The sequence below is a fragment of the Physella acuta genome, unplaced genomic scaffold, assembly GCF_028476545.2.
Source record: "Physella acuta isolate Inbredline_101_S28 unplaced genomic scaffold, ASM2847654v3 ptg000784l, whole genome shotgun sequence".
Classification (NCBI taxonomy): domain Eukaryota; kingdom Metazoa; phylum Mollusca; class Gastropoda; family Physidae; genus Physella; species Physella acuta.
Genome location: NW_026732302.1, coordinates 80671 through 106152, shown reverse-complemented (window position 1 = coordinate 106152; position 25482 = coordinate 80671). Strand labels below are relative to the sequence as shown.

The following is a 25482-nucleotide window of genomic DNA, read 5'->3' as shown; positions in this document are numbered from 1 at the left end:
CACGAATATCATTTCATGAATGTCATTTCATGAATGTCATTTCACGTTGTGAGGTATATGTTTGTCATACATTGGAGTAAGTTGTGTGGCTGTGGTGGACTGTGGTGGTGATGGAGTGTGGTCTATGACAGATGGAGTGTGATCTGTGACTGATGTGTGAAGTGCGTTGGTGATGGAGTGTGGTCTATGACTGATGATGTGTGGACTGTGGTGGTGATGGAGTGTGGTCTATGACTGATGATGTGTGGACTGTGGTGGTGATGGAGTGTGGTCTATGACTGATGAGGTGTGGAGTGTGGTGGTGATGGAGTGTGGTCTATGACTGATGATGTGTGGAGTGTGGTGGTGATGGAGTGTGGTCTATGACTGATGAGGATTGGAGTGGGGAAGTGGCTATAAAGAAGCGTGTAGTTATGGAATCCAAAATGTGTTATTGAGTGGCGTGGAGTTTTGGGAGAAAGTTTGCGAAATGTTATAAATGTTTCTCTCAAAATAGCGTTTACTAATGCCGACAGCAACCCACTTCCGCCTAGTAACCGTACTTAAGGGAAGTGCTTATTTCGTCTTACAGAAGAAGAAATAAGCAACGCTCTTATTTTCTCTTAGGCGCTGTCGAGGAAATAAACACAGTGCCCGCGGGATCCCGAACCCGAAACTTACGGGATAGCTGTGGTACGACGCATGTTTTGATTAGCAAAATTTGTATAAACAGTCGTTCTAAAAATATTAGTCTGTGTATAGAATATAAATATAGATCGCCGCTAGAGGAAATAAGCACGTTACTGATTTCCATACCATAAGACTTAATAAGCACTATTCTATTTTTGGGCAGATGAGTCTATAACTGGCATCGTTAAACGGCCATTAGGCTTTACCATTCATTGCTCTCTAATGCCCACACCAATCATTTGACCAGTGTCAAATGTTTTCCTAGTCCAAACTGTCAGACGACCAATCAAAACTCACCTAACATCCACTTTCCTACGCCGTGACGTGGGAGGCTTTCCACAAAGAAACAATAGCGCCTAGTAACCTTATTAGCTTGAGCTATATTTAGCACTGTCATCTATTTTTATCTATCCAGCAGCCACCTCTGTTCAATACTAATAATATTCCTATGCGCGCTCTATTTTTAGAGCTAATCGTTCCTAAATTAGTCAGCGACTTTCTGTTGATGACGTTTTTCTGTGAATGTAATCTCGTGCGTGACGTCATACGTCTTGACGTCCTCAGCGCAAGGACTTTCGTTTGCTCCCAGGATCTTCACTCATTAGGTTGACAAACATTGTATTTATTCATTCATTAAAATGATAGTATTATGCAAGTTGTGTATTGATAAATCAAACATTGGAGAGTTGATGTCCGGACGTCGGAGTGTGGCCATTGAATGGGAGAAATTCAAGCCTGACTAGGGCCCACAGCTTGAGACGAAAATCCCAGTGTCTTAAAAACCTTAATACGTCCCTCTTATTCTGGATCAAAGAAATAGAAATCTGCATATGGCTGATCAAGTTCTCAGAAATCAATCTATTTCGCCCTTGAAACAGCAGACGATGAATTCATCAAGGCCGAACTACGTAAAGTTAAGCAGATAAATGAAAGTGCTTGTAGAGTTCGAGTAACCACTGGGTAATGTTCTATGCTCCTAACATTTTGGGAACCCCTGGTTATGTCCCACACCCCTAACAATTCGGGATCCACTGGCTAATGTTCTATACTCTTGACAATATGGGATCCACTGGCAAATGTTCTATGCTTCTAACAATTTGGTAACCACTGGTTAATGTTCAACGCTTATGACACTTTGGGAACCATTGGGTAATGTTCTACGCTCCTTATATCATGAGACTAGTCAGCAATAACTTGCTAGACAAAAAAAAAATACTTTTACTATCTGAGGCCAAAATTTCGGGTTCAATATGTAAAGGTCTCGTTAGCACAACGACCCGGGCGATAAAAAGTTCGTTGGCATCTCGTGAGAATCGATTCTGTGACGTGAGGATGAGTATCGATGATTTGATTCGGTTCTCAGATAAACTGATGCGAATATGACGGTCATGATACCTGCCCGATGGATCTTTTAAAGGGATGCAACTCCAAGTTTACATTCCGATAATTGGGTTTAAAAATGGTTTCCCAAAATAGTAAATTGGTGGCAATTATGTGCACGAATTATCTTCCTTCACTTCAGCAAGGGAGCATCGTGTGTAAGGACTGTCGTTTTTTTAAAGGGGAAATCTTGTTCAACGGCAACTCAAAATCAATAAAGTGGTGGTCCCTTGAGAATTAATTTAAAGCAATTATCTTAATTAAAGAAGAGGGATTTTAGTGTGTTCCATGGCCCAATCCTATAGCCCTATTCCAACTTGTACATAGTCCTATCCCAAATTGTACAAAGCCCTATCCCAACTTGTACATGGCCCTATCCCAACTTGTACACGGCCCTATCCCAACTTGTACCTAGTCCTATCCCAACTTGTACATAGTCCTATTCCAACGTGTACATAACCCTATATCAACTTGTATATGGCCCTATACCAACTTGTACATAGTCCTATCCCAAATTGTACATAGTCCTATCCCAAATTGTACATAGTCCTATCCCAAATTGTACATAGCCCTATCCCAACTTGTACATGGCCCTATCCCAACTTGTACACGGCCCTATACCAACTTGTACATAGTCCTATCCCAAATTGTACATAGCCCTATCCCAACTTGTACATGGCCCTATACCAACTTGTACACGCCATCATCTTAACATATTTTTTGAATTACGTACCCAGATATCCCATCTTAGCTGGACATCATCAGGGCATATCCCATGTTACACCTACCAAAGCGTTGACTCACCTAAGCCGTACACAAGTTACCTGAGACAGGTAAATGACGTACCTTGTCGGCACGTGAGAACAACAAAAAGTATCAATACCTATTTCCTATCAATTATTTAATTAAACCAGCGCGCTTGACCTAGTTGCTAAAGTACAACTTCTATTTTCGTATAAGACGCTTTAAGACGCCGCCATCATTTTTGTTTACAAGTTTTCCAGACCTTTGGCTGATATATATATATATATATATATATATATATATATATATATATATATATATATATATATATATATATATATATATATATATATATATATTGTGTATACGTACACATTTTTTAGTCTAACTAAAAGTGTACTTTATAAACGTCTTTTAAAGTATTTAAAAGCATAATATAATCAATTGATGATTTGTTATGTGACTTGTGGTATTAAACTTTCTGTTTCAAATAATTCAAATAATTCAATTTTTTAATTCACGCAAACTTTTTAAGAATGTCCCGTCACTACCCGTATACAACTCGACGTGCAACGTGACCAAAGCTTGTAACACCGGTTGGTCATTCCGTATCGGGTATTTCCGTTTTATTTAATACTTTTGTTTTTCTACTTTCTTAACCCAATTTTCTCCTCTACTTCATTGCGCCCCATGTTTCTTCTGCCTCACTTAAATACACTCCCCCACCCACGTCGATCACGATCCATCAAATGTATTAAGAATTGTTTTGTAAATTGGATCTGTTAAGTACATCAAAGGTGTTGTCTTATATGAAACATTTAAAAAACACATGTTTGTTAGATTATATGTTCTAAACCCAGGGCGACCTGAGTATGGTAAACAACAACACAAAGCGTCCAGGCGAGAACACGTTGTAAAACCTATGTCAAACATCTTAGACGTTTTTAGGCTTGCACAATAGACTGCTCTGTTCATGCTTCGCTGGCAGTATAAAACTTAACCAACGTTGTGTACACGGTAAAATTATCTTAGAAAACAAAATTCCAGATGTTGTTGTCACCGAGCAGGCGGTTGCCATGATGGGTGGGTGGGGGGGGGGGGGGGTCGTTGTCACGGCTGAGTTGTCAACGCCATGTTCATGTTCATTCAAGTGCGGTAAACCGGCACTGGTGCTGCTTAGAACAGAATTAACCCATAACGTGTAATGAGACGTCGTTAATTAGATCACTTGTTCTGAAGTCGAGTTCTCAAGGTCACGCCTCTTTGAATGTCGGTACAATTGGATTAGCCGTACCCACAATTCAAGTTAAGGAGCACTAAGTTAAAGCTACGGCTGGTTTCTGTTGTCTGGCCCTAACCTTAACCGTTAAGGTTAAGTTAAACTACTGTTGTGTCGGGATTGTGGGAACTTAGGGCCACAGACGATTTGTTAGAACTCAAGCTACCACAAGAGTTTCATCCAGGCATCTCATCGGGTGAGCTCGCCACCCCCCCCCCCCCAAAAAAAAAGAAATAGAATTTATATTGAAAATATATACTTTAACAAGTGTCCGCCCCCCCCCCCCAAAAAAAAAAAGAAATAGAATTTATATTGAAAATATATACTTTAACAAGTGTCCGCCCCCCCCCCCCCCCCCCGAAATTTTTTTAGAACCCCCCTCCCCGAAAAAAATTTAAGTGCCCCCCTCCCCCCCCCCCCCCCCCCCCGGAGAAAAAAAATGTAAGAAACACTGACTACCACGCTCACGGGTTAAGCAACCTTCTAGACTTACTACAGCAGCCCCACCCCCTCCTCACAGAAAACACATTTCATTCAACAAAGGAAAAACACAAATTTGAGAAATTGTTTACTCTTTTATAAAAAAAACCACGTTACGCTTGTTTGTAAAAAAAAATTTAAAAAATTTAAATAGGAGTCTACATTAGTTTGCTTTTCATGTGAATAACAAATCAGTATTTGTTTATGACAAAAGTCAGAACATGTATATGTAAGTCAGTCCTGCAATTGTGTATTATTTAGGTCAGTTTGTGTGTGCGATTTAAGTCAGTTGGTGTATAAAACTTAAGTCAGTATTTGTATAACTAAAGTAAGAATTTGTCGAGTCAAGTTTCAACAAAGACAAAAGCCTACTTTCAGGGGAGAGAAATATGTAGGTCGAGCTTGCGAGACAACTCGTGCCGGATTTGTGATCGTTGGCTGGATACGAGTGTGACGTCATAGATTTAGAGGTTAATACCGTGTTCATTGATCCGTAGCGCCGCGGAGGTTAGATATCTCGTGCTTGGTATGGATAGACGAGCAGTGACGCCACGCCAACTTATAAACCGCATTCTTAAATACACCACACCACAACACATACACACCATACATCCACACACACACACACACCATACATCCACACACACACCATACATCCACACACACACACACACCATACATCCACACACACACACACTATACCTCCAAACTCACCATAAGCTCAATTATACTCCATGCCACAATACACCCTACCACACACACCCTCTCCACACACACACACTCTCCACACACTCTTCCACACATGCACACACACTCCACACACTCTTCCACACATGCACACACACACACACACATCTTTACAAAAGTCGCATACACTAGCACTGATTTAAATGACTTTCAATCGTGTCAACTGCTTTAGCCAAATCTCTTATAAACGAATTTTATGTTTTTAAAAACGCCCCCCCCCCCTCCCCTCATCTTCCCAGTACAGTCACTATGAGGCACAATGTCCATTAGTGTGTCCCAATGTGGGACTGACTTGTCAATGATTTATTCGATCAGCCCTTGGCTGTTACTCGGTTATTTGTAAACAAAAAAAATTCGTCGACAGTTGCCGCCCCTGGCATAATTGCTGAAGCTATAAATAGATCACGTGTCTTAGCAGGAAGTAAGCAGTACATGATCTAACGATTTACTTAGGCTAAGCAAATATGGGAGGGCCGTGTACGTTGGAAAATCTAACCACATATCTGCTTCCTTTCGTCAATCTATCATTCACACCCGCATGTCTTCAGGTCCCTTCTTAAAGCGGAACTTTGTCGTATTTCAAGTTCAGCAGAACTTAGTCGTACTTCATGTTCAAGTTCTAGTTATAAATCATTCACGATGTTCATTCCATTTGTCAAATAGTTAGAGAGTTTTCCCGGTTCTATTTTAAGAAACGTCTCGCAGAATATCTTTGCAATACAATGATGACGAAATACGATGTCATTGTCTTAAGTTGTAGTAAAATATATTGTAGCTTTAATTAAATTTTTTGACGGCCTCGTTGGTAGCAGACTAGGTAACCACATCGGTAGCCACTCCACAAAGCTACATAATAACATAAATAGTTGTTACGTTATGTCTTGCTATTCTAACCTCCTTTATATCAGAGTTACATTCCCTTGGCTTCCCGTCATCCTTTGTATTTTTTGTTGATTCTTGGGTACAAAACTACCCAGTGTTGTGTGACTGTACTTTTTAGTTGTCTAATAAAGTTATTGATAATAAACCATATATAGATCTAACAACAATAGCTTACACGAGTGCCGTAAAGTGGGAGGGGTTATTCAACTTGCTAACACTAGTGTAGAAAAAAAGGCGGGGGTTATTGATCTTGGGATCATCCTTACTGTTGATCTAAGTCTGTCGTAAACGTAATGTTATGGAAGTTACCATATGTACCCTTAGACAAAGTGTTTAGTAGAGTCCATCTGCTTCTCTAGCTCAGTGGTAATGCAATGAAAGTTACCAAATGTACCATGGATGAAGTATGTAGTAGATGAAGTAGAGTCTGCCAATTTCTCATTACCAGTGTCTAGCCGCCTTAAGTCATAGACTCACAGACCAGACTTTGATGAGAATTAGGTGTCACCTGATATAAAATGGCGGACCTCACCTTTCTACAGCACTAGAATTGTCACCTGTATCTCACATTCCTATCCCTCCCCCTCCCCTACTGGTCTATTTTAACGATTGTAGGAAAAAAAGTCACAGGAAAAAAAAAACACAGGAAAAAAAAACACAGAAAAAAAGTCACAGGAAAAAAAGTCACAGGAAAAAAAGTCACAAATATATATTTGCATGATACTTGTTAATACTTTTATGAATATTAAATATTTAGAGAGTGCAAATTAACTTAGGATTAATTAAATGTAATGTGTGTAGGCTGTATACGCATAGTAATTTTTATAATTCATCTAAAAATACTTAGTATGAAGTATGTAGATTGTAATTATGTAAAACCTAAGATTAGTAGCGTTTAATTAAGTTTAATAGAATGCTCCAAAGTCCACGGTTTTAATCCTGTTTTTTTTTTAAAATACCAACATTAAATTACCGTGAAATGGTAAGTTCATCTGACTTGCTGCCCTCAACTCATGGCAACAATAGTTATGTTTAGATGTTTAGTTCAACCACCTTTACTGCCCACATTTATCAAGCTCATTACATAACAAAACTTAGGATCAAAACAGAAAGCCGACAAGGTTGAAAGGCTGTCACTGACGCATGACGACAACAACACAAAATATGCTCGGACAATGCCTACTGAGGAGAGGCCGACCAGAGAATAGCCTACGGCAAAATGTGCCTAAATTTCTTTTATAATTAAATTTTCTACCGCGTTTTTAACTAAATACGTAACAAATGTTGAGATTGTTGTGTAAATTATATTAGAATATTTTTACTTACAATTGTTATAAACCATAATGCTTTTAACGTCTAAAAATAATTTATGCTATAAAAAATTAAAAATACAACCCACAACAATAAACATACAAAATTTTACAATTCTAAACAAATAAATAAAAATATTTCTAAAAATATTTTTGTGACTTTTTTTCTGTGACTTTATTTCTGTGAATTTTTTTCCGATAAAATTTTTCCACTGTGACTTTTTTTCTGTGACTTTTTTTCCTAGCAAAAACTGTGACTTTTTTTCTGTTTTTTTTTCCTGTGACTTTTTTTCCGTTTACCATTTTAACATGTAAAGTACATTTTTCCAAAAGTAACAAAAGAAATGACCACGAGTGAAGCCATAAGGTTCTGGGATTTCTTGCATGACATCACACATATGATTAACACACTAAAAAACATAAGATACTGAATCATTTAGTTTCAGCATTCTGTTTGTTGGGCTTCAATAATATTGTCTTATAATGGCCAGTTAGGGAGGCTTAGATGTAGAACGTGAGTCAAGTCGAAGATTAGTCATAAGGTCCTTATCTGTAGTCATAGTTAGGTCATGATTTCCTTAGCTCTAGCCACTTTTATGTCACGAGGTCCTTAGCTCTAATCATGGTTAGGTCATGAGGTCTTTAGCTCTAGCCACTGTTAGTTCATGAAGTCCTTAGCTCTGTAGTAAGACCATGAGGTCTATAGCCGGTCATACCATGTTCATGTTGGTATATGGTTTAAAAAAAAAACGTATACACTATAACAATAACTCTGATGTAATCGTTCCTTTACTTTCATCAGTAACCATAACCTACATGAACATGTCAATTTTTTTTTGTTACAAAAGGTAGGCTTTACATGCTACAAATAACTTGACGCCATATGTTTTGGAGTTGCAGAAGACTTTAATTGAAAAACAGGATAGGCTTATCTGGTGGGGTGGGGAAGAAGGGTGATGTCCCTTTCTGGGCGCCATGAATATAGAAGAGACGTGTGTCACGTGATCAACACTTCTGCTAACGTCTGACTAAGTCTGTGTCTGACTGAACTCTTAGAAATAATTTACCTCGCGAAAAGTGACTTGACCTCCCATGACTGACCTGACCTAGCTTAAATGACCTTTTCTTTAAAAAAATTACGATCGACTTTCATTCAACTGCTTGAAAGTGTGTCACATCCTTTTCAGTATCGGAACCACACCCACTATTTCATCATCAGCATTCTGGGATGGTTGTAGGTTAGGATGGTTGTAGGTCGGGATGGTTGTAGGTTAGGATGGTTGTAGGTCGGGATGGTTGTAGGTTAGGATGGTTGTAGGTGGGGATGGTTGTAGGTGGGGATGGTTGTGGGTCGGGATGGTTGTAGGTGGGGATGGTTGTAGGTGGGGATGGTTGTAGGTTAGGATGGCTGTAGGTCGGGATGGTTGTAGGTCGGGATGGTTGTAGGTGGGGAGGGTTGTGGGTCGGGAGGGTTGTGGGTCGGGAGGGTTGTGGGTCGGGATGGTTGTGGGTCGGGATGGTTGTGGGTCGGGATGGTTGTGGGTCGGGATGGTTGTGGGTCGGGAGGGTTGTGGGTGATTGTAGGAAAAAAAGTCACAGGAAAAAAAAACACAGGAAAAAAAAACACAGAAAATAAACCGGGAGTGATCTCCCCTAAACTTTCTCGAATATTCTTATATAAAATAACAGGGGATGGGAACTCGGGCTATAGACATGATTTTTAATCCATTTTAAATACTTAAAGTTTTAAAAATAGAATAAAATCTCGTAGACAAATTAATTGCACACCAAGTGAACGCCCAATAAATAAACCGGGAGTAATCTCCCCTAAACTTTTTCGAATATTCTAATATAACACTACGTGGGATGTCAACTCGGAATATAGACATGATTTTTGTTTACTTAAACTTTTAAAAATAGAATAAAATCTAGTAGAAAAAAAATGCGCACCAAGCTAGCACCAAAACCAAATGTGCGTAATAGTGCGCAATATTATTAGTACTTTAAAAATTTACATTAGTTTTTTTGAGAAATCGGAAGTAGCGTAAATTACTACTTCCGGTCAACGGAAATTACTCAAAATTTAACAGAAGGTAGAGAATTAGATCTTTTACTTACATGTGAAATTTCATTTATCTATCTGAAATAGTACTCAAGTTATAGGCTTTTGAAAAATTCAAAGTAGAAAAAGTACCACTTCCGGTTGTCGGAAATCGCTCAAAAGTTGATACGGATCTACGATTTTGATATAATACTCATATATGAAATTTCATCAACCTAGCTGTAACGGTACTCAAGTTATCGTGTTTACACACAGACACACACACAGACACACAGACACACACACACACAGACATACGGACAAGATTGCAAAATTATGTTTTTCCGTATCAGTGAGGTGTAAAACGTCGAGATCTGTAAAAATCTCGATTTTTTTTTTGCACGATTACAATACTTTCTCTATACTTCGTATATACGAGAAAGTAAAAAGTCACAGGAAAAAAAGTCACAGGAAAAAAAGTCACAGGAAAAAAAGTCACAAATATATATTTGCATGATATTTGTTAATACTTGTATGTATTAAATATTTAGAGAGTGCAAATTAACTTAGGATTAATTAAATGTAATGTAATGTGTAGGCTGTATATGCATAGGAATTTTTATAATTCATCTAAAAATATTTATTATGAAGTATGTAGATTGTAATTATTTTAAAGTTAAGATTAGTAGCATTTAATAGAATGCTCCAAAGTCCACGTTTTTCATCGTGTTTTTTTAAAATACCAATATTAAATTACCGTGAAATGGTAAGTTCATCTGACTTGCTGCCCTCAACTCATGGCAACAATTTATAGTTATGTTTAGTTCAACCACCTTTACTGCCCACATTTATCATGCTCATTACATAACAAAACTTGGGATCAAAACAGAAAGCCGACCAAGTTCAAAGGCTGTCATTGACGCATAACGTCAACAACACAGAATATGTTCGGACAATGCCTACTGAGGAGAGGCCGACCAGAGAATAGCCTACGGCAAAATGTGCCTAAATTTCTTTTATAATTAACTTTTCTACCACGTATTTAACTAAATACGCAATAAAAGTTGAGATTGTTGTGTTAATTATCTTAGAGTATTTTTACTTACAATTGTTATAAATCATAATGCTTTTAACGTCTATAAATAATTTATGCTATCAAAAAAATACAAACCACAACAATAAACATACAAAATTTTACAATTCTTAACAAATTAATAAAAATATTTCTAAAAGATTTTTGTGACTTTTTTCTGTGACTTTATTTCTGTGACTTTTTTTCCGATAAAATTTTTCCACTGTGACTTTTTTTCTGTGACTTTTTTTCCTAGCAAAAACTGTGACTTTTTTTCTGTTTTTTTTTCCTGTGACTTTTTTCCGTTTACCTTGTGGGTCGGGAGGGTTGTAGGTCGGGAGGGTTGTAGGTCGGGAGGGTTGTAGGTCGGGAGGGTTGTAGGTCGGGAGGGTTGTAGGTCGGGATGGTTGTAGGTTAGGATGGTTGTAGGTTAGGATGGTTGTAGGTTAGGATGGTTGTAGGTTAGGATGGTTGTAGGTTGGGATGGGTGTAGGTCGGGATGGTTGGTTGTAGTCGGGAGGGTTGCAGGTCGGGATGGTTGTAGGTCAACCAGGTTCGTTTATGCTTATGCCGCCTTGTGAGATTTCCTTGTACTTGTCGAGGGACAGGGATGAAGCAATTAGCTTATTAATTATGCTAAAATATTTTGGGCTCGTAATTTAGTCTCAATATTTTAAATTTTATAAACTACACAACACAATGCTATATCTAAAACTTCCTCCCCCCTCCCCAGTCTTTAAACACATTTTCTTCATCCAAACAACCAGACAGTTAAATAAAGTCGTATTTTGAATCACACGCGTTTTGTACAGTCATATTAGACTTTGAAATAGCACTCTAAATTTGACAACATGTATTTTAAAGGTTTGAAATGTGGCGTTTAAATCTCTGATTTTCATCAAATCTGACGTAGGTTTTGTTTCACTTAGTAACATTTCTTCTAATACCGAAGTTTCAAACAGTTGCACCCAAGTTAAAAAAAAACCAACAACAACTCTATACTTGTACTCTTGAACTTCACAAACAAATAAACTGAGGCTCCAACTATAGGACTCCATCAGATAAAATTATATTAAGCTAATGCTAAACGATAAGTCTGAGACTTTTTCAAGAGCCCCTCCTTGTCACCCCCACCCTTAACACTAGTCGTCAACTCTACTGTAATGGTTGAACACGAGGAACCATTAAGTCCGTGTCCTGACAAAAGACGGCCTTAATTACTTGATGAACTGAATATTAAGTCCAACATATTTTATCTGGCTTCAAGGTCAATACAATCAGGTCAGAGGTCACGATCACCAGAAGAAAAAAAAACCTGACTTAAATCCTAACTCTAACGTTAAGTTACAGGGTCACTAGGTCACCACTTACTTTTGAAGCCGTCGTAAAGAAATACTTTGATCTACCTCCAGTTGAAGTGAATTTCTTTGTTCTGTGTGTTTTACCTGTGATCTGGACACACGGATGTCAATGTTTAACCAAGTTTTACCTGTGATCTGGACACATGGATGTCAATGTTTAACCAAGTTTTACCTGTGATCTGGACACATGGATGTCAATGTTTAACCAAGTTTTACCTGTGATTTAGACACATGGATGTAAATGTTTAACCAAGTTTTACCTGTGATCTGGACACATGGATGTCAATGTTTAACCAAGTTTTACCTGTGATCTGGGCACATGGATGTCAATGTTTAACCAAGTTTTACCTGTGATCTAGACACATGGATGTCAATGTTTAACCAAGTTTTACCTGTGATATGGACACATGGATGTCAATGTTTAACAAAGTTTTACCTGTCCTTTGGACACATGGATGTCAATGTTTAACCAAGTTTTACCTGTGATCTGGACACATGGATGTCAATGCTTAACCAAGTTTTACCTGTAATATGAACAATCCCATGCCAATATTCTCGCCTAGATCAATAAAAACAAAAGAGCCAATTAGGTATTTTGTAATTGAATATCAATCAAGTAGCCGGTATAAATACCAGATGAATTAATCACGCGATATTGCTCTTCCGTTTGAGTGTATCCATTAGTCATTGGTTCTCAAGAATGTCAAACTCTTAACTAATCTTAACCCAAATAAAATGTAGTAGTATACGCGAAACAAGGAAACATTGTATATGTAGGCCTACTTCTATACGACACTATATGTATATTTATGAAGAAAGTATAGTTAAAGTTAGGGTTAAGTTTTAGGCTACCTTTGTGTGGCTACATCTGAAACAAGTGGTGAGTCACTGGTGACATGGGACTAATGGTGATTTCTTAACACGGACTACAGCACGACATGAGCGGCCTCAGCTGTAACAGGTACCTGGCATTAACATAAGGGAGGGGAGTAAAGGACGGCTGTACACTCTGCTGACCACAGGATCAGGTAAACTCTACTTCCGCTGGTCAAGATGAAGTTCAGTTGATATTTGGTGTAACTTAACCAGGGCAATTAGCGAAACATCACTACGACACTAACGACTTCATGTCTAGAATTTAGTTTCAAACAGTAGGGGGTAGGGGTGGAACTACTAAATTCTAAGGTCAAGGTTGTTGTTACGTCTGTCATTGCTGTACCCTACACCAGACGTGACTTCACGCCTAAAGTTGTCAGATTTTTGCTTGTTTTTTAATGCGACCACTGGTGGTCCTATTGCCAAATGTACACTACAGTCCATAACGAGTCTTATTGCCAGATAGTCTCCTGGCTAGGCCGACTTTACTTAAATCGTAAACACATTTGAAAAAAAAACGACAGCAAAGGGTAGTGTAAGTTAGCGACGAAAAAAATCACTTTAATATTGCTGAATTAAAATTTTAAAAAGTATTTATTTTCTTGCCAAAAATAAACCAAAAATTGTTTTTTTATAATTAAAAAAAAATATGTCGGTCTAATTTGTTTGGGTCCATGGTCATGTCTTGTCACTTAAACAGCTTTCTGGGCGGAAAAAAACTTTATTTTTCAGCTAAAATTTAAAAGCTGGTTTCAATCTGTCTGCCATAGATTTTTTCAATACTGTACAGTGTTTTCTAAAAATCGTTCGCAATCAGTGCGTGTCGAACAACACAGAACAAAGGTGCGCGAAAATGTTCGCTTTAAAGTGGGCTCCACAGCTTACAAAACGACAACAAAGATTGGTATAGATTTAGGGCTTCCCCGTTCTATTTATAGCGCGTTACGCATTATCAGAAGGATTGCTATCACTGGGGAGAGAGGCGGTGGACGGCAGTATATAAAAAAGTCGGAGCAGTTTTTTGGACATAAAATGTTTCTAGTCAGTTGAGGCAACACATGCAAGGGATTCTGGGATTCAAGGGCTGTCGTGTCGTGTAAGCTGCAACTTTTACGTCAGTGTGTCGGGTGGTACGATTTGTTGTTAAAATCACATGTACCCTCGCTTCGCTAACATATTTTTCTTTGTGGAAAAAACTTTATAAATAACGTTAGCTACACTTTAAAAAGTGAGTTGACTGAGCTATTTTCTTAAGTGTTGATGTAGTCGCTAATTTTAAAGTGGTATTACTCTATTTGTTTTAGTAATTAGTTATGCTACCTGTTGAAAATTTAATGAAATGGAGAATTTATTTAAGGTCACACGCGCGCCGTCTACAGTTTGGGATCAACGGCCCACTGCACTAACATACCTCTCATTTTCCCAAAGTAACCTTAACTCTACCCCAACGCCATGCCCAGTGGCGTAGCGAGGTCGGGTGTCACCCGGTGCGGCACTTAATGGTGTCACCCCCCCCCCCCCCCTAGAGGCGACCTTTCCCGGGGACAAACTTTAAATTTTCGATTTGCACCCCCCCCCTCAAACTTTCGATTTGCACCCCTCCCCTCAAACTTTCGATTTGCACCCCCCCTCAAACTTTCGATTTGCACCCCCCCCCCCCGTCAAATTTTTCTCTATTTTGCTTTTTTTTGCCTCGGTGTCACCCCCCTAAATGGTGTCACCCCCCCTAAATGGTGTCACCCCGGTGCGGCCCCCCCCCCCTCGCTACGCCTCTGGCCATGCCTGTCTGAGACTAGACAATGTACGGGGGTGTGTGGGATGGAAACTTAGATATTTTAAAAAATGGTTTAATGTGGGAAGTTAGTGTTTTTCCCGCTTAAATTTAAACATTGCTTAGTAAGCAGAGTTTCTTCCAGGCATCTCTTCGGGGGGGGCTTAGCCCCCCCCGAAAAATTTTTACCGCCCCCCCGAACGAAATGAAATGTATATACTTTATATAGAAAATATATACTTTTAACAGTGTCCGCCCCCCCGAAGAAAGTTTACCGCCCCCCCGAAGATTTCAAGTGCCCCCCCGGAGAAAAAAGTCTGGAAGAAACACTGTTAGTAAGGTAGCTGAATCTAAATTAAGACACCGGAAAGATATCGTATCGTTGAAACAAGCTATAAATATGTTCTTATCTCTACATTATTATTTTAAGATTTATTATGTTATGTCACACACAAAAAAGCGCACCTCTGCTCCCCGCGCGCTCTTCCTCGCGAGGTCACCTTTCCCGTGTCGTCACGGGCTCGAGAAAATATAAATAGGACGAGAACTGCGGGATTAGTTAGTGCAAGGGAGACTACTATCAATAGATAGATACGGGTAACTCTGGTGGATAGTCATTTCGTCTGCTACAGTCGTGTTGTGTGACACTGTACTGTACGTTCTTGATCTACCGAGAAAAATAAGTGTTGTAGTGTTGTATTTTCTTTCGAGGAAACTGTGCTGTAACATAGGAATTTATATTGATCACATCTAGATCAAAAATCTAGAATTTATTGCCGCATATATTCTAGGAGTAGAATCTATAAGTCTAGATTTAGATTCTAGGACTCAAGTTCTAATTTAAATATAATATAGAATCTAGATCTAGATCTAGGGCCCCTATTAATTTTATAATAGTCCTATGGTAAGTTTTTATTTTTAAACTAAATAATAGATTTTCTCTAAATAAATTTCTGCCTAAAAAGTTTCTGATTTTTCTTTTTGTACACTTTTATGTATTCAAATACATTAGCCTAAATCTAGATCTAGATCTAGAGACAGTCTGTCATATGAAGATAACACAGTTTAGAGTTTAGAACTTTGAACTTCTAAAATGCATCGGCCTAAACATGTTTTATTTTTTTAAGGATAAGAAAGAAGTAAGGCCGCTAAAAATATAGAATCTAGATATAGATCTAGATCTAGAATAGATAGATCTAGATAATCTACTGAGAATGAAAGTATTGAATTTTTTTTGTTTTTTGGAGGCTTCAACAGAGTATAACTGTTTTTACATTTTTCTTTACATAAGGCAAAAAACTACAAAAGAAGTCCAGGTCTAGTTTTCTAGATCTATGACTATGTGGGAGTTTGCTTAGCTAAATCAGCTGACTACTTGTCTTATGATTCACAAAAAAGGCCAAGACCTACGTCGTGTTTTAATACCAGTCGGTTTTTTTCAGCTGTACAGTTTTAAATTTAGTAAAACTTGACCTTATCGTGTTAATAATTAGCCCACCTATTCATTTGTACACACAGCTTGTAATAATGTATTTTAACATGACCTCATGTCCAGTCAAATGGTTTTCTTACATTGTCAATTATCGTAGACAGGGAACATTGTCACTTATCTTAGACAGGGAACATTGGCACTTATCTTAGACAGGGAAAATTGGCACTTATCTTAGACAGGGAACATTGATACATATCTTAGACAGGGAACATTGGTACATATCTTAGACAGGGAACATTGTTACATTTCTTAGACATGGAACATTCGCACTTTTCTTAGAGAGGGAACATTGGCACTTATCTTAGACAGGGAACATTGTTAACCATTTCTTTAAAAATGTCGGTACTTGTTTAAAGATAACTGAAGCAAGTTCTTGGACAAGTAAATGGCTGTCCATAAACCGAGAAGATACAATAGCTGCAGCTAGAGTTGATAATGGCTGAATGTGGCGTCTACTCGACACAGAAACATTTACACGGAATCAACAAGTTAGGGGGGGGGGGCTGGGAAGAAAATGGCAGTATCAAGAAATCGTCGTAAATTTTACGTTACGTTTTATACCCAGGGCGTGCCCAACCGTTAGAGATAGGGGGTTCTTTTTAAATACCAGAGCAGAGCAGCACTGAGTTTTAGACTTGTAAACACGACACGATTTACAGTTTCCTAGACCAACAAAGGCAACACGATTTACAATTTCCTAGGCCAAAGTTGTTGTAAATACGACACGATTTACAGTTTCCTAGACCTACACGATTTACAGTTTCCTAGACCAACAAACATGACAGGATTTCAAGTTTCTTAGATTAAAGATGGTGTAAACACAACACGATTTACAGTTCATCGTAAAGCCTTATAACAATAACGTTGATTTTTTTTTTTTTTTTTTGGTTTTTCGTTTCCTGACACGTGACTTGAAGGCTGGCTTTTAGGGAATTCCTGTTCTAAGATTACATTTTTGTTTCAGGGCTTCTCTCTTTGGGGTTATCCCTCCAAACACTGCAAGCGTGAAACTATTTTTAGATCTCTAACTCTAGTTAAGGTCTCGCACGACTTATACAACACAACAGTTGTTTTTTTTATCTTCCGTGCCCCATATCACATTATTTAATATTTCTATAAAATCTCTCTCAACAAAAATGGCACACTTCGATACAACGCGAGTGTCGTTAAATAAATAATCATCACGCGATCATCACATATATCTGAAACCATTGTAGTAAAGCCTTTTGTGTTAAATACCAAAGTGCTAACTAGTGTCAGTATATTCATTCAACCTCTAACCATTGTAAAAAAAACATTAAGTACAAACAAAAGGCAGTGCTATTTAACACTGCCCTACCACTATACAAGGGCGTAGCGAGGTCGGGTGTCACCCGGTGCGGTAGCACTTAATGGTGTCACCCCCCACAGGCGTAGCGACCCTTCCCGGGGACAAACTTTCAAATTTTCGATTTACACCCCCCCCCCCCTCAAACTTTCGATTTGCACCCCCCCCTCAAGTTTTTCTCTATATTTTGCCTTGGTGTCACCCCCCTAAATGGTGTCACCCGGTCACCTCCCTCGCTACGCCTCTGCCCCTACAACAGTATAACAAAGGACCAAGCCACCCCTACAACCTTAGTGGCACTTAGTGCTATATAAGAAATCCACGACCTTCCTGTAGGCCGACACCCACGACTTGTTTGAACCGAGCTTTTCGCCGTGTGTAGCACAGGCGTGTTGACCATCAGTGTGTCTTTTTACAGCAGCTCAAATATCTACCTAATAAACCACTCGACACAAGGATACAACCACCCCTCCCTTCCCTCCCTACCCCTGACGTGGGTGTACATAACCGTCTGCCAAGTCAGGTGTTGAATAGCCTGACTGGCGTCACGCATGACTGCGTGCTCTATAGGGGCGATCCTACCCTCGCCTGTCACGTGTCTGTTTGTCGTGAAGATACAGGTCGGCCAGGTGAACGATGGAAATGTTACCTAACATTATTTACCTTGTGGTGTATTGGTCGTTCACCCGTTAGCTGATTGGAGAGTTGTTGTCAATAGATTACGTCACAATGGAAGTGGGGAGGGAGGTCCAACTTTTATTATTTTGTGATGTCCTTGATGGTTTAAAAATGGTTGCACGAAATGGACGTAGTTCGAGGGTTGGCGTCACACTTTCATCTGCACAGTTATCTCAACCATCACAAAAATACATGAATATATTTAATCCAAAATAAGTGATGTATAAATGATGCTGTATTGGTAGGGTTACTAGATACAGTGTTTCTTTCAGACTTTTCTCCAGGTGGTGTGTGTGTGGGGGGGGGGGGGCACTGTTAAAAGTATGCATTTTCTATATAAATTCTATTTCGTTGTGGGGAGGGGTAGACGTATTTCGTGGTGCCCTCCCACGAAGAGGTGCCCGAAAGAAACAGTGTTATATACGTCACAGTAGAAATTTTTGAGCTGTACTTACAAGACGCTTATCAGGTTTCTCTACACCATTCAGTGTTATCGTCATAAGCTGAAGTATCAGTTTCCTCTGTTTTTGTTTTGTTATTCAGGAAGTTAAACCAGATAATTTTTTTTATGTTGTCGCATGATAGCTAGTGTGGGCATTCTGTACACTTGTCTACTACATGATTTTAAAAATAATTTTGTATGTGTCTATATGAGATCACGACATGGACACATGATATAATGTCAACTGATGACACGCGTGAATAACTAGATGTAAATGGGGGAGGGCTCACAATGGCGCCAGATTAGGTCGTTACGCCATATTTCCGTGGAATAATTTTTCTAACCCATTATTCACATCCCACAGCAACCAATGGCCACTTGTGCATGTCATCCTGTTTTATTGTTTACACTTCCTCCCCCACAAAACTAAGTCAGTGACACCAGTTGCTTGTTGTAATCTTGCCCTTCTTCTCCCCCAGAAACCAATGCAATGGCCAGCAACCCTGACACCTGGTCGTCCTGGTTTAACATCAACCACCCGGACTTTCCTCAGGCCACGGGCGACACGGAGACCACCGAGAACATTCTCAAGGTGAGTACACCCCAGCCTGTATTAGCACGTGCAGGAAACACTCGCGTTTTCATGCATTATTTATTCCAATGGGCCTCCACGTCATAGTCTGCTACTGGCAACAGACCGACACCTTGGCGGTCGCCGGGCATCTTCTCAGTCGCTCATGTCAAACACCACATCCCACACAGTAATAGCTACATCCCACACAGTAATATATACATCCCACACAGTAATAGCTACATCCCACACAGTAATAGCTGCATCCCACACAGTAATAGCTACATCCCACACAGTAATAGCTACATCCCACACAGTAATAGCTACATCCCACACAGTAATAGCCACATCTCACACAGTAATAGCTACATCCCACACAGTAATAGCTACATCCCACACAGTAATAGCTACATCCCACACAGTAATAGCCACATCCCACACAGTAATAGCCACATCCCACACAGTAATAGCTACATCCCACACAGTAATAGCTACATCCCACACAGTAATAGCTACATCCCACACAGTAATAGCTACATCCCACACAGTAATAGCTACATCCCACACAGTAATAGCCACATCTCACACAGTAATAGCTACATCCCACACAGTAATAGCTACATCCCACACAGTAATAGCCACATCTCACACAGTAATAGCTGCATCCCACACAGTAATAGCTACATCCCACACAGTAATAGCCACATCCCACACAGTAATAGCTGCATCCCACACAGTAATAGCCGCATCCCACACAGTAATATATACATCCCACACAGTAATATATACATCCCACACAGTAATAGATGCATCCCACACAGTAATATATACATCCCACACAGTAATAGCCACATCCCACACAGTAATAGCTGCATCCCACACAGTAATAGCCACATCCCACACAGTAATAGCTACATCCCACACAGTAATAGCCACATCCCACACAGTAATAGCTACATCCCACACAGTAATAGCTGCATCCCACACAGTAATAGCTACATCCCACACAGTAATATATACATCCCACACAGTAATAGCCACATCCCACACAGTAATAGCTGCATCTCAGCAGTGGCTTCCCGTCCCTCATTTTTACGACAACATCGCACACATTCGTTGTTATAAAACCCACATATAGAAACACACATTAATAGTCATAAAAAAACCCCCAGCATTATTCGCCACTAAACCCACACACCACTCGCCATTAATCCCACACACCACTCGCCATAAACCCACACATTAATGACCCACACACCACTCGCCATAAACCCACACATTAATGACCCACACACCACTCGCCATAAACCAATACACCACTCGCCATTAATCCCACACACCACTCGCCATAAACCCACACATTAATGACCCACACACCACTCGCCATAAACCCACACATTAATGACCCACACACCACTCGCCATAAACCCACACATTAATGACCCACACACCACTCGCCATAAACCCACACATTAATGACCCACACACCACTCGCCATAAACCAATACACCACTCGCCATTAATCCCACACACCACTCGCCATAAACCCACACATTAATGACCCACACACCACTCGCCATAAACCCACACATTAATGACCCACACACCACTCGCCATAAACCAATACACCACTCGCCATTAATCCCACACACCACTCGCCATAAACCCACACATTAATGACCCACACACCACTCGCCATAAACCAATACACCACTCGCCATTAATCCCACACACCACTCGCCATAAACCCACACATTAATGACCCACACACCACTCGCCATAAACCCACACATTAATGACCCACACACCACTCGCCATTAATCCCACACACCACTCGCCATAAACCCACACATTAATGACCCACACACCAGTCGCCATAAACCCACACATTAATGAACCACACACCACTCGCCATAAACCCACACATTAATGAACCACACACCACTCGCCATAAACCCATCGATTTCACGTTGTCTCCCACCCACCACATGCCATCTGTAACATTCCCCGTGGCACCGAATGACTTGTATCTCACCCACCACATGACATTTGTAACATTTCCCCGTCGCCCCGAATGACTTGTATTCCAACCACCACATGACATTTGTAACATTTCCCCGTCGCCCCGAATGACCTGTATCTCACCCACCACATGACATTTGTAACATTCCCCGTGGCCCCGACTGACTTGTATCTCACCCACCACATGACATTTGTAACATTTCCCCGTCGCCCCGAATGACTTGTATTCCAACCACCACATGACATTTGTAACATTTCCCCGTCGCCCCGAATGACTTGTATCTCACCCACCACATGACATTTGTAACATTCCCCGTGGCCCCGACTGACTTGTATCTCACCCACCACATGACATTTGTAACATTCCCCGTCGCCCCGAATGACTTGTATCTCACGAGACCATCCTCTAATCTACCAGAGCTACAAGATCTGCGATAAAGGATATGACGTCATCTCTAGCCAGTGCCAGGTCAGCGAGACGGGCTACGTGTTTGACGAGACCACGCCCAGGAACCTCACCCCCAACGTCCTGCAGATGTACTGCACCAAGGATGGTGTGTCCTGCAGGAACGTGGACCAGCCCTCGGGGACCGTGTGCAAGGACTACGCCATCAGATACCGCTGTAAATGTGAGCAGCTTGTTTTATATGCCAGTCTTTATTGTTTTCTCGTTGATCTACTTTATACATCTCTTTTTTATATTACTTCAATTTGGCCTTCTTACACAATAGTCTCCCCCCTCCACTCAGTTCTGTTAGTGTCCACAACCCCAAAGGTATTTCCTATGATTAGTATTAAGTCATTTAGTACGCCCTTGATGCATCTTGGCCTACTAATAACTGTAATAACGTTAATACACATTGTACTAGTATTTTGGTACGTTTTAAATACTCATAGTACTTTGTTAAATTTTTAGTACTCACAGCACTTTGGTACATATTCAGTACTTACAGTACTTTACTGGGAGGCATAGTTGGATGGTAAAGCTCACAGATGCTTACCAGAAAGTCTTGAATTCGGATCCTGGGCTCTAGTACGTAGGATGTCCAGAGTCCAACCAGCTCATATGGGTACCTGTCTTACGTTAGGGAAAGTAAATATGGTAGGGCAGGGGTTCCCAACCTTTTTTTACTCTAGAGCACATTCTAAAATATTGGTAGGGTGGCGGGCACCACCTATTTTAAATCGACAAACTCCTTCCAGAGGCGTAGCGACCCTTACCGTCACCCGGGGACAAAACTTTCGATTTGCACCCCCCCCCCCCCCCTCAAACTTTCGATTTGCACAGCCCCCCCCCCCCCCCCCCCCCCCCTCAAACTTTCGATTTCCATCACCTTCAACCTTTCAATAATGTTTATGAAAAAAATTATGTTTCTGTCGAATTGTGAGAGGCGGGCACATACGAATCGTTTGGCGGGCGCCATGGCGCCCGCGGGCACGGGGTTGGGAACCCCTGTGGTAGGGCTTAGTGCTGACCACACTATCCCTTCATATGCTGTAGTCACAGAAACAGATGAACTCTACTTCATCTGCCACACTGACCACCAGGTTTAAAAGAGTAACTTGTTCTAGTTGTCTACACTTGTTATATTCTAGTACTGAAAACTTTTCTCCTCTCCTTCAGACTCAGGGTCAGGCAGCAGCAGTGACAGTGGGTTCCCACAGTTTGACGTCCGCATCTACATCATCCTTGCTGTGGTGCCCATCGTGATCTTCCTCGCCAGACTCCTCTGGACCTACGTCTTCAAACAACGACGAGAGCGGCGACGTGCAGAGAGACGGGCCAGAAGGAGAGAACAGGATGGCCAAGACCCATCTCTCGGCCTGGCCAAACCTCCACCATCGTATCACGACCTGTTTGGTGAGCCCGGCCACATCAAGGCCTCAGTGTTTACCATCTCACGTAATAACATCCCTATTTGCTCCAAGTGTAGCTCGGAGCCATGCAGTGTTGCTGTGGTTATTAAAACAGGAGGAGATGGGATGTGTAGTACAGAAATGTTGAGGAGAGATGGACCCCCAACTTCACAAAGTGAGGTGAAAATCTCATCCCCACAGCCACACCGTGTCATCGTGACATCGTCAAGCCAGCATTCTCCCAATACCACCCCTGTAGCTAGTCCATCAAGGTCAGTCAGTGACCCCATGCCTTCGTCATCAGCATTGTGTGAGGTTGATCTTAGTGAAGTTCCCAGGGAAGACTCCGTCACTAGTTACACAGTCCATCTAGAGATGGAACAACCTGCTCAAGCTGATCACCCCAGCACTTCTCCTAGTCCATCCGTGGCCAAACCCCCTTGCATATCCCAACCTTGCCCTTGTGTGTGCCACCGGACTGTCCCATTCACACACCACGGGGGTGGCGGCTATGACAATGCCAGCTTCAGCTACGACCTTGAGACACAGCCCCACCTGCCAGGTATGCACATGCAGGTGCCAGGCCTCCACAGGGCGTGGTCAACCCTGTCCACCACCTCCGTCATCACCCTCTCAGAACTGCCCTCCTACGAAGATGCTCTAGAACTGATGAAGAAAAGACTGAAGGAATCTGAAGCCAACAGTGAAGGAGTGCAAGAGACCACCCTCTCACAGAACTAAAAGACTATCTCTTATGGCTAGGCTGTACCTGATGTGGCTAGACTGTACCTGGTATGGCTAGGCTGTACCTGGTATGGCTAGGCTGTACCTGATGTGGCTAGGCTGTACCTGATGTGGCTAGGCTGTACCTGATGTGGCTAGACTGTACCTGGTATGGCTAGGCTGTACCTGGTATGGCTAGGCTGTACCTGATGTGGCTAGACTGTACCTGGTATGGCTAGGCTGTACCTGATGTGGCTAGGCTGTACCTGATGTGGCTAGGCTGTACCTGATGTGGCTAGACTGTACCTGGTATGGCTAGGCTGTACCTGGTATGGCTAGGCTGTACCTGATGTGGCTAGACTGTACCTGGTATGGCTAGGCTGTACCTGATGTGGCTAGGCTGTACCTGATGTGGCTAGGCTGTACCTGATGTGGCTAGACTGTACCTGGTATGGCTAGGCTGTACCTGATGTGGCTAGGCTGTACCTGATGTGGCTAGACTGTACCTGGTATGGCTAGGCTGTACCTGATGTGGCTAGGCTGTACCTGATGTGGCTAGGCTGTACCTCATGTATGTGGAAATGGAATACAATCCATGAAGTGAAGATAAGATTGGAGGATTCAAAAAGCAACAGCCCCAGAGTTCAAATGTTTACTGTGGTGTCTAAGGGAATGAAAGATGGACTAAAGCAAACCATCTACAACACCTGGACTTATGCCTGAATGTCCAGGCATTTTGAATACTAAGGTGAAACCTGGTAAGATATTGAATGAAATTAAAATATTTGCTCAAATGTAGCAAACGAAATCAGTTTTTTAAACTGATAAACTACAGCACAAATAGTGTACTGGCTTTTACAGCCCCAAGCCTAATTTTTTATGTACAAGTTTCTGTTACAAGTATTATAATCATGAATGTTCAAGTCCAGTCTGTGTATAGACTATGTGAAATCCTTCTACATTCTTATACAAAGGTTTTTTTTTGTTAAACTTTCTTTTGTAATCAAAATTAAACTTTATTGGTGTGGCTTGGAATATGTGTAGGGGAGAGTTCATATGAACAAATCCAAATGTGGGGAATAAACTTGAGAAATGATCACATTTGTAATGGGTCTCTCAATTGTGATATTGTCTTTATTGTGATTGATCTAGATTGTGATTGGATGCAGTCAATTTAAGGTGTGTACAATTCCTGATCATCATAATATTGGTGATATTTATATTTATAAAGTAAACATTTATATCAACTTATGCATAATCAAATTTTTCCTAACGTTTTTCTTTGTATTTTAATGCATATGCAAATGAAACAAATTGTATGCAATTTTTTGTGTGAAATTCATGTATGCATCAATGTGAGGCCTCAAATATGTGTCAGCTAACATCAGATGTCATATTACTGACACAGATGTCATATTTTTTTTATTCTTGTCCACACAACTCAGGGCTGTGTAGGTCATTTAGTGTCCACTATTGTGTACAACTGTAAAAACTGTACATTACACAAATCTTTATTTTTACTGTCACTTGCTGTGTGGGGGTCAACATTGGGACCAGGGGAATCACATTGTCAGAACAATGTTCACATGTTTAATTTAATATCATTTCTTTTTGTTGCATTCTTATTCATCAAGATGTGTGCGGAGAGTGGTGGTGCAGTGTGATAAAAGTGTAAATGCATTGTTCATTGCTCAAATTTGAAATGTAAAGCAATATACTTTTTTTTGTTATCAAAATGGTTGGATTATTTTCATGATA

General features: G+C 40.6%; 1 protein-coding gene across 3 annotated transcripts in view; it reads left to right on the top strand.

Moving 5' to 3' along the window:
- Positions 1-23799, top strand: part of LOC131950888 (uncharacterized) — a 35365-nt gene extending 11566 nt beyond the window's left edge. Inside the window, exons 1-4 of one of the 3 annotated variants that reach the window (XM_059313089.1) lie at positions 13887-13937; positions 19031-19143; positions 21563-21773; positions 22769-23799. In XM_059313089.1, coding sequence (XP_059169072.1) covers positions 19042-19143; positions 21563-21773; positions 22769-23742 — 1287 coding nt within the window. In that variant the 5' untranslated portion in view covers positions 13887-13937; positions 19031-19041 and the 3' untranslated portion in view covers positions 23743-23799. Of the gene's footprint in view, positions 1-13886; positions 13938-15199; positions 15262-19030; positions 19144-21562; positions 21774-22768 lie in introns of those variants that run through there. The other 2 variants (XM_059313090.1, XM_059313088.1) reach the window with 2 other exon arrangements.
- The last annotated feature ends 1683 nt before the right edge of the window (positions 23800-25482 follow it).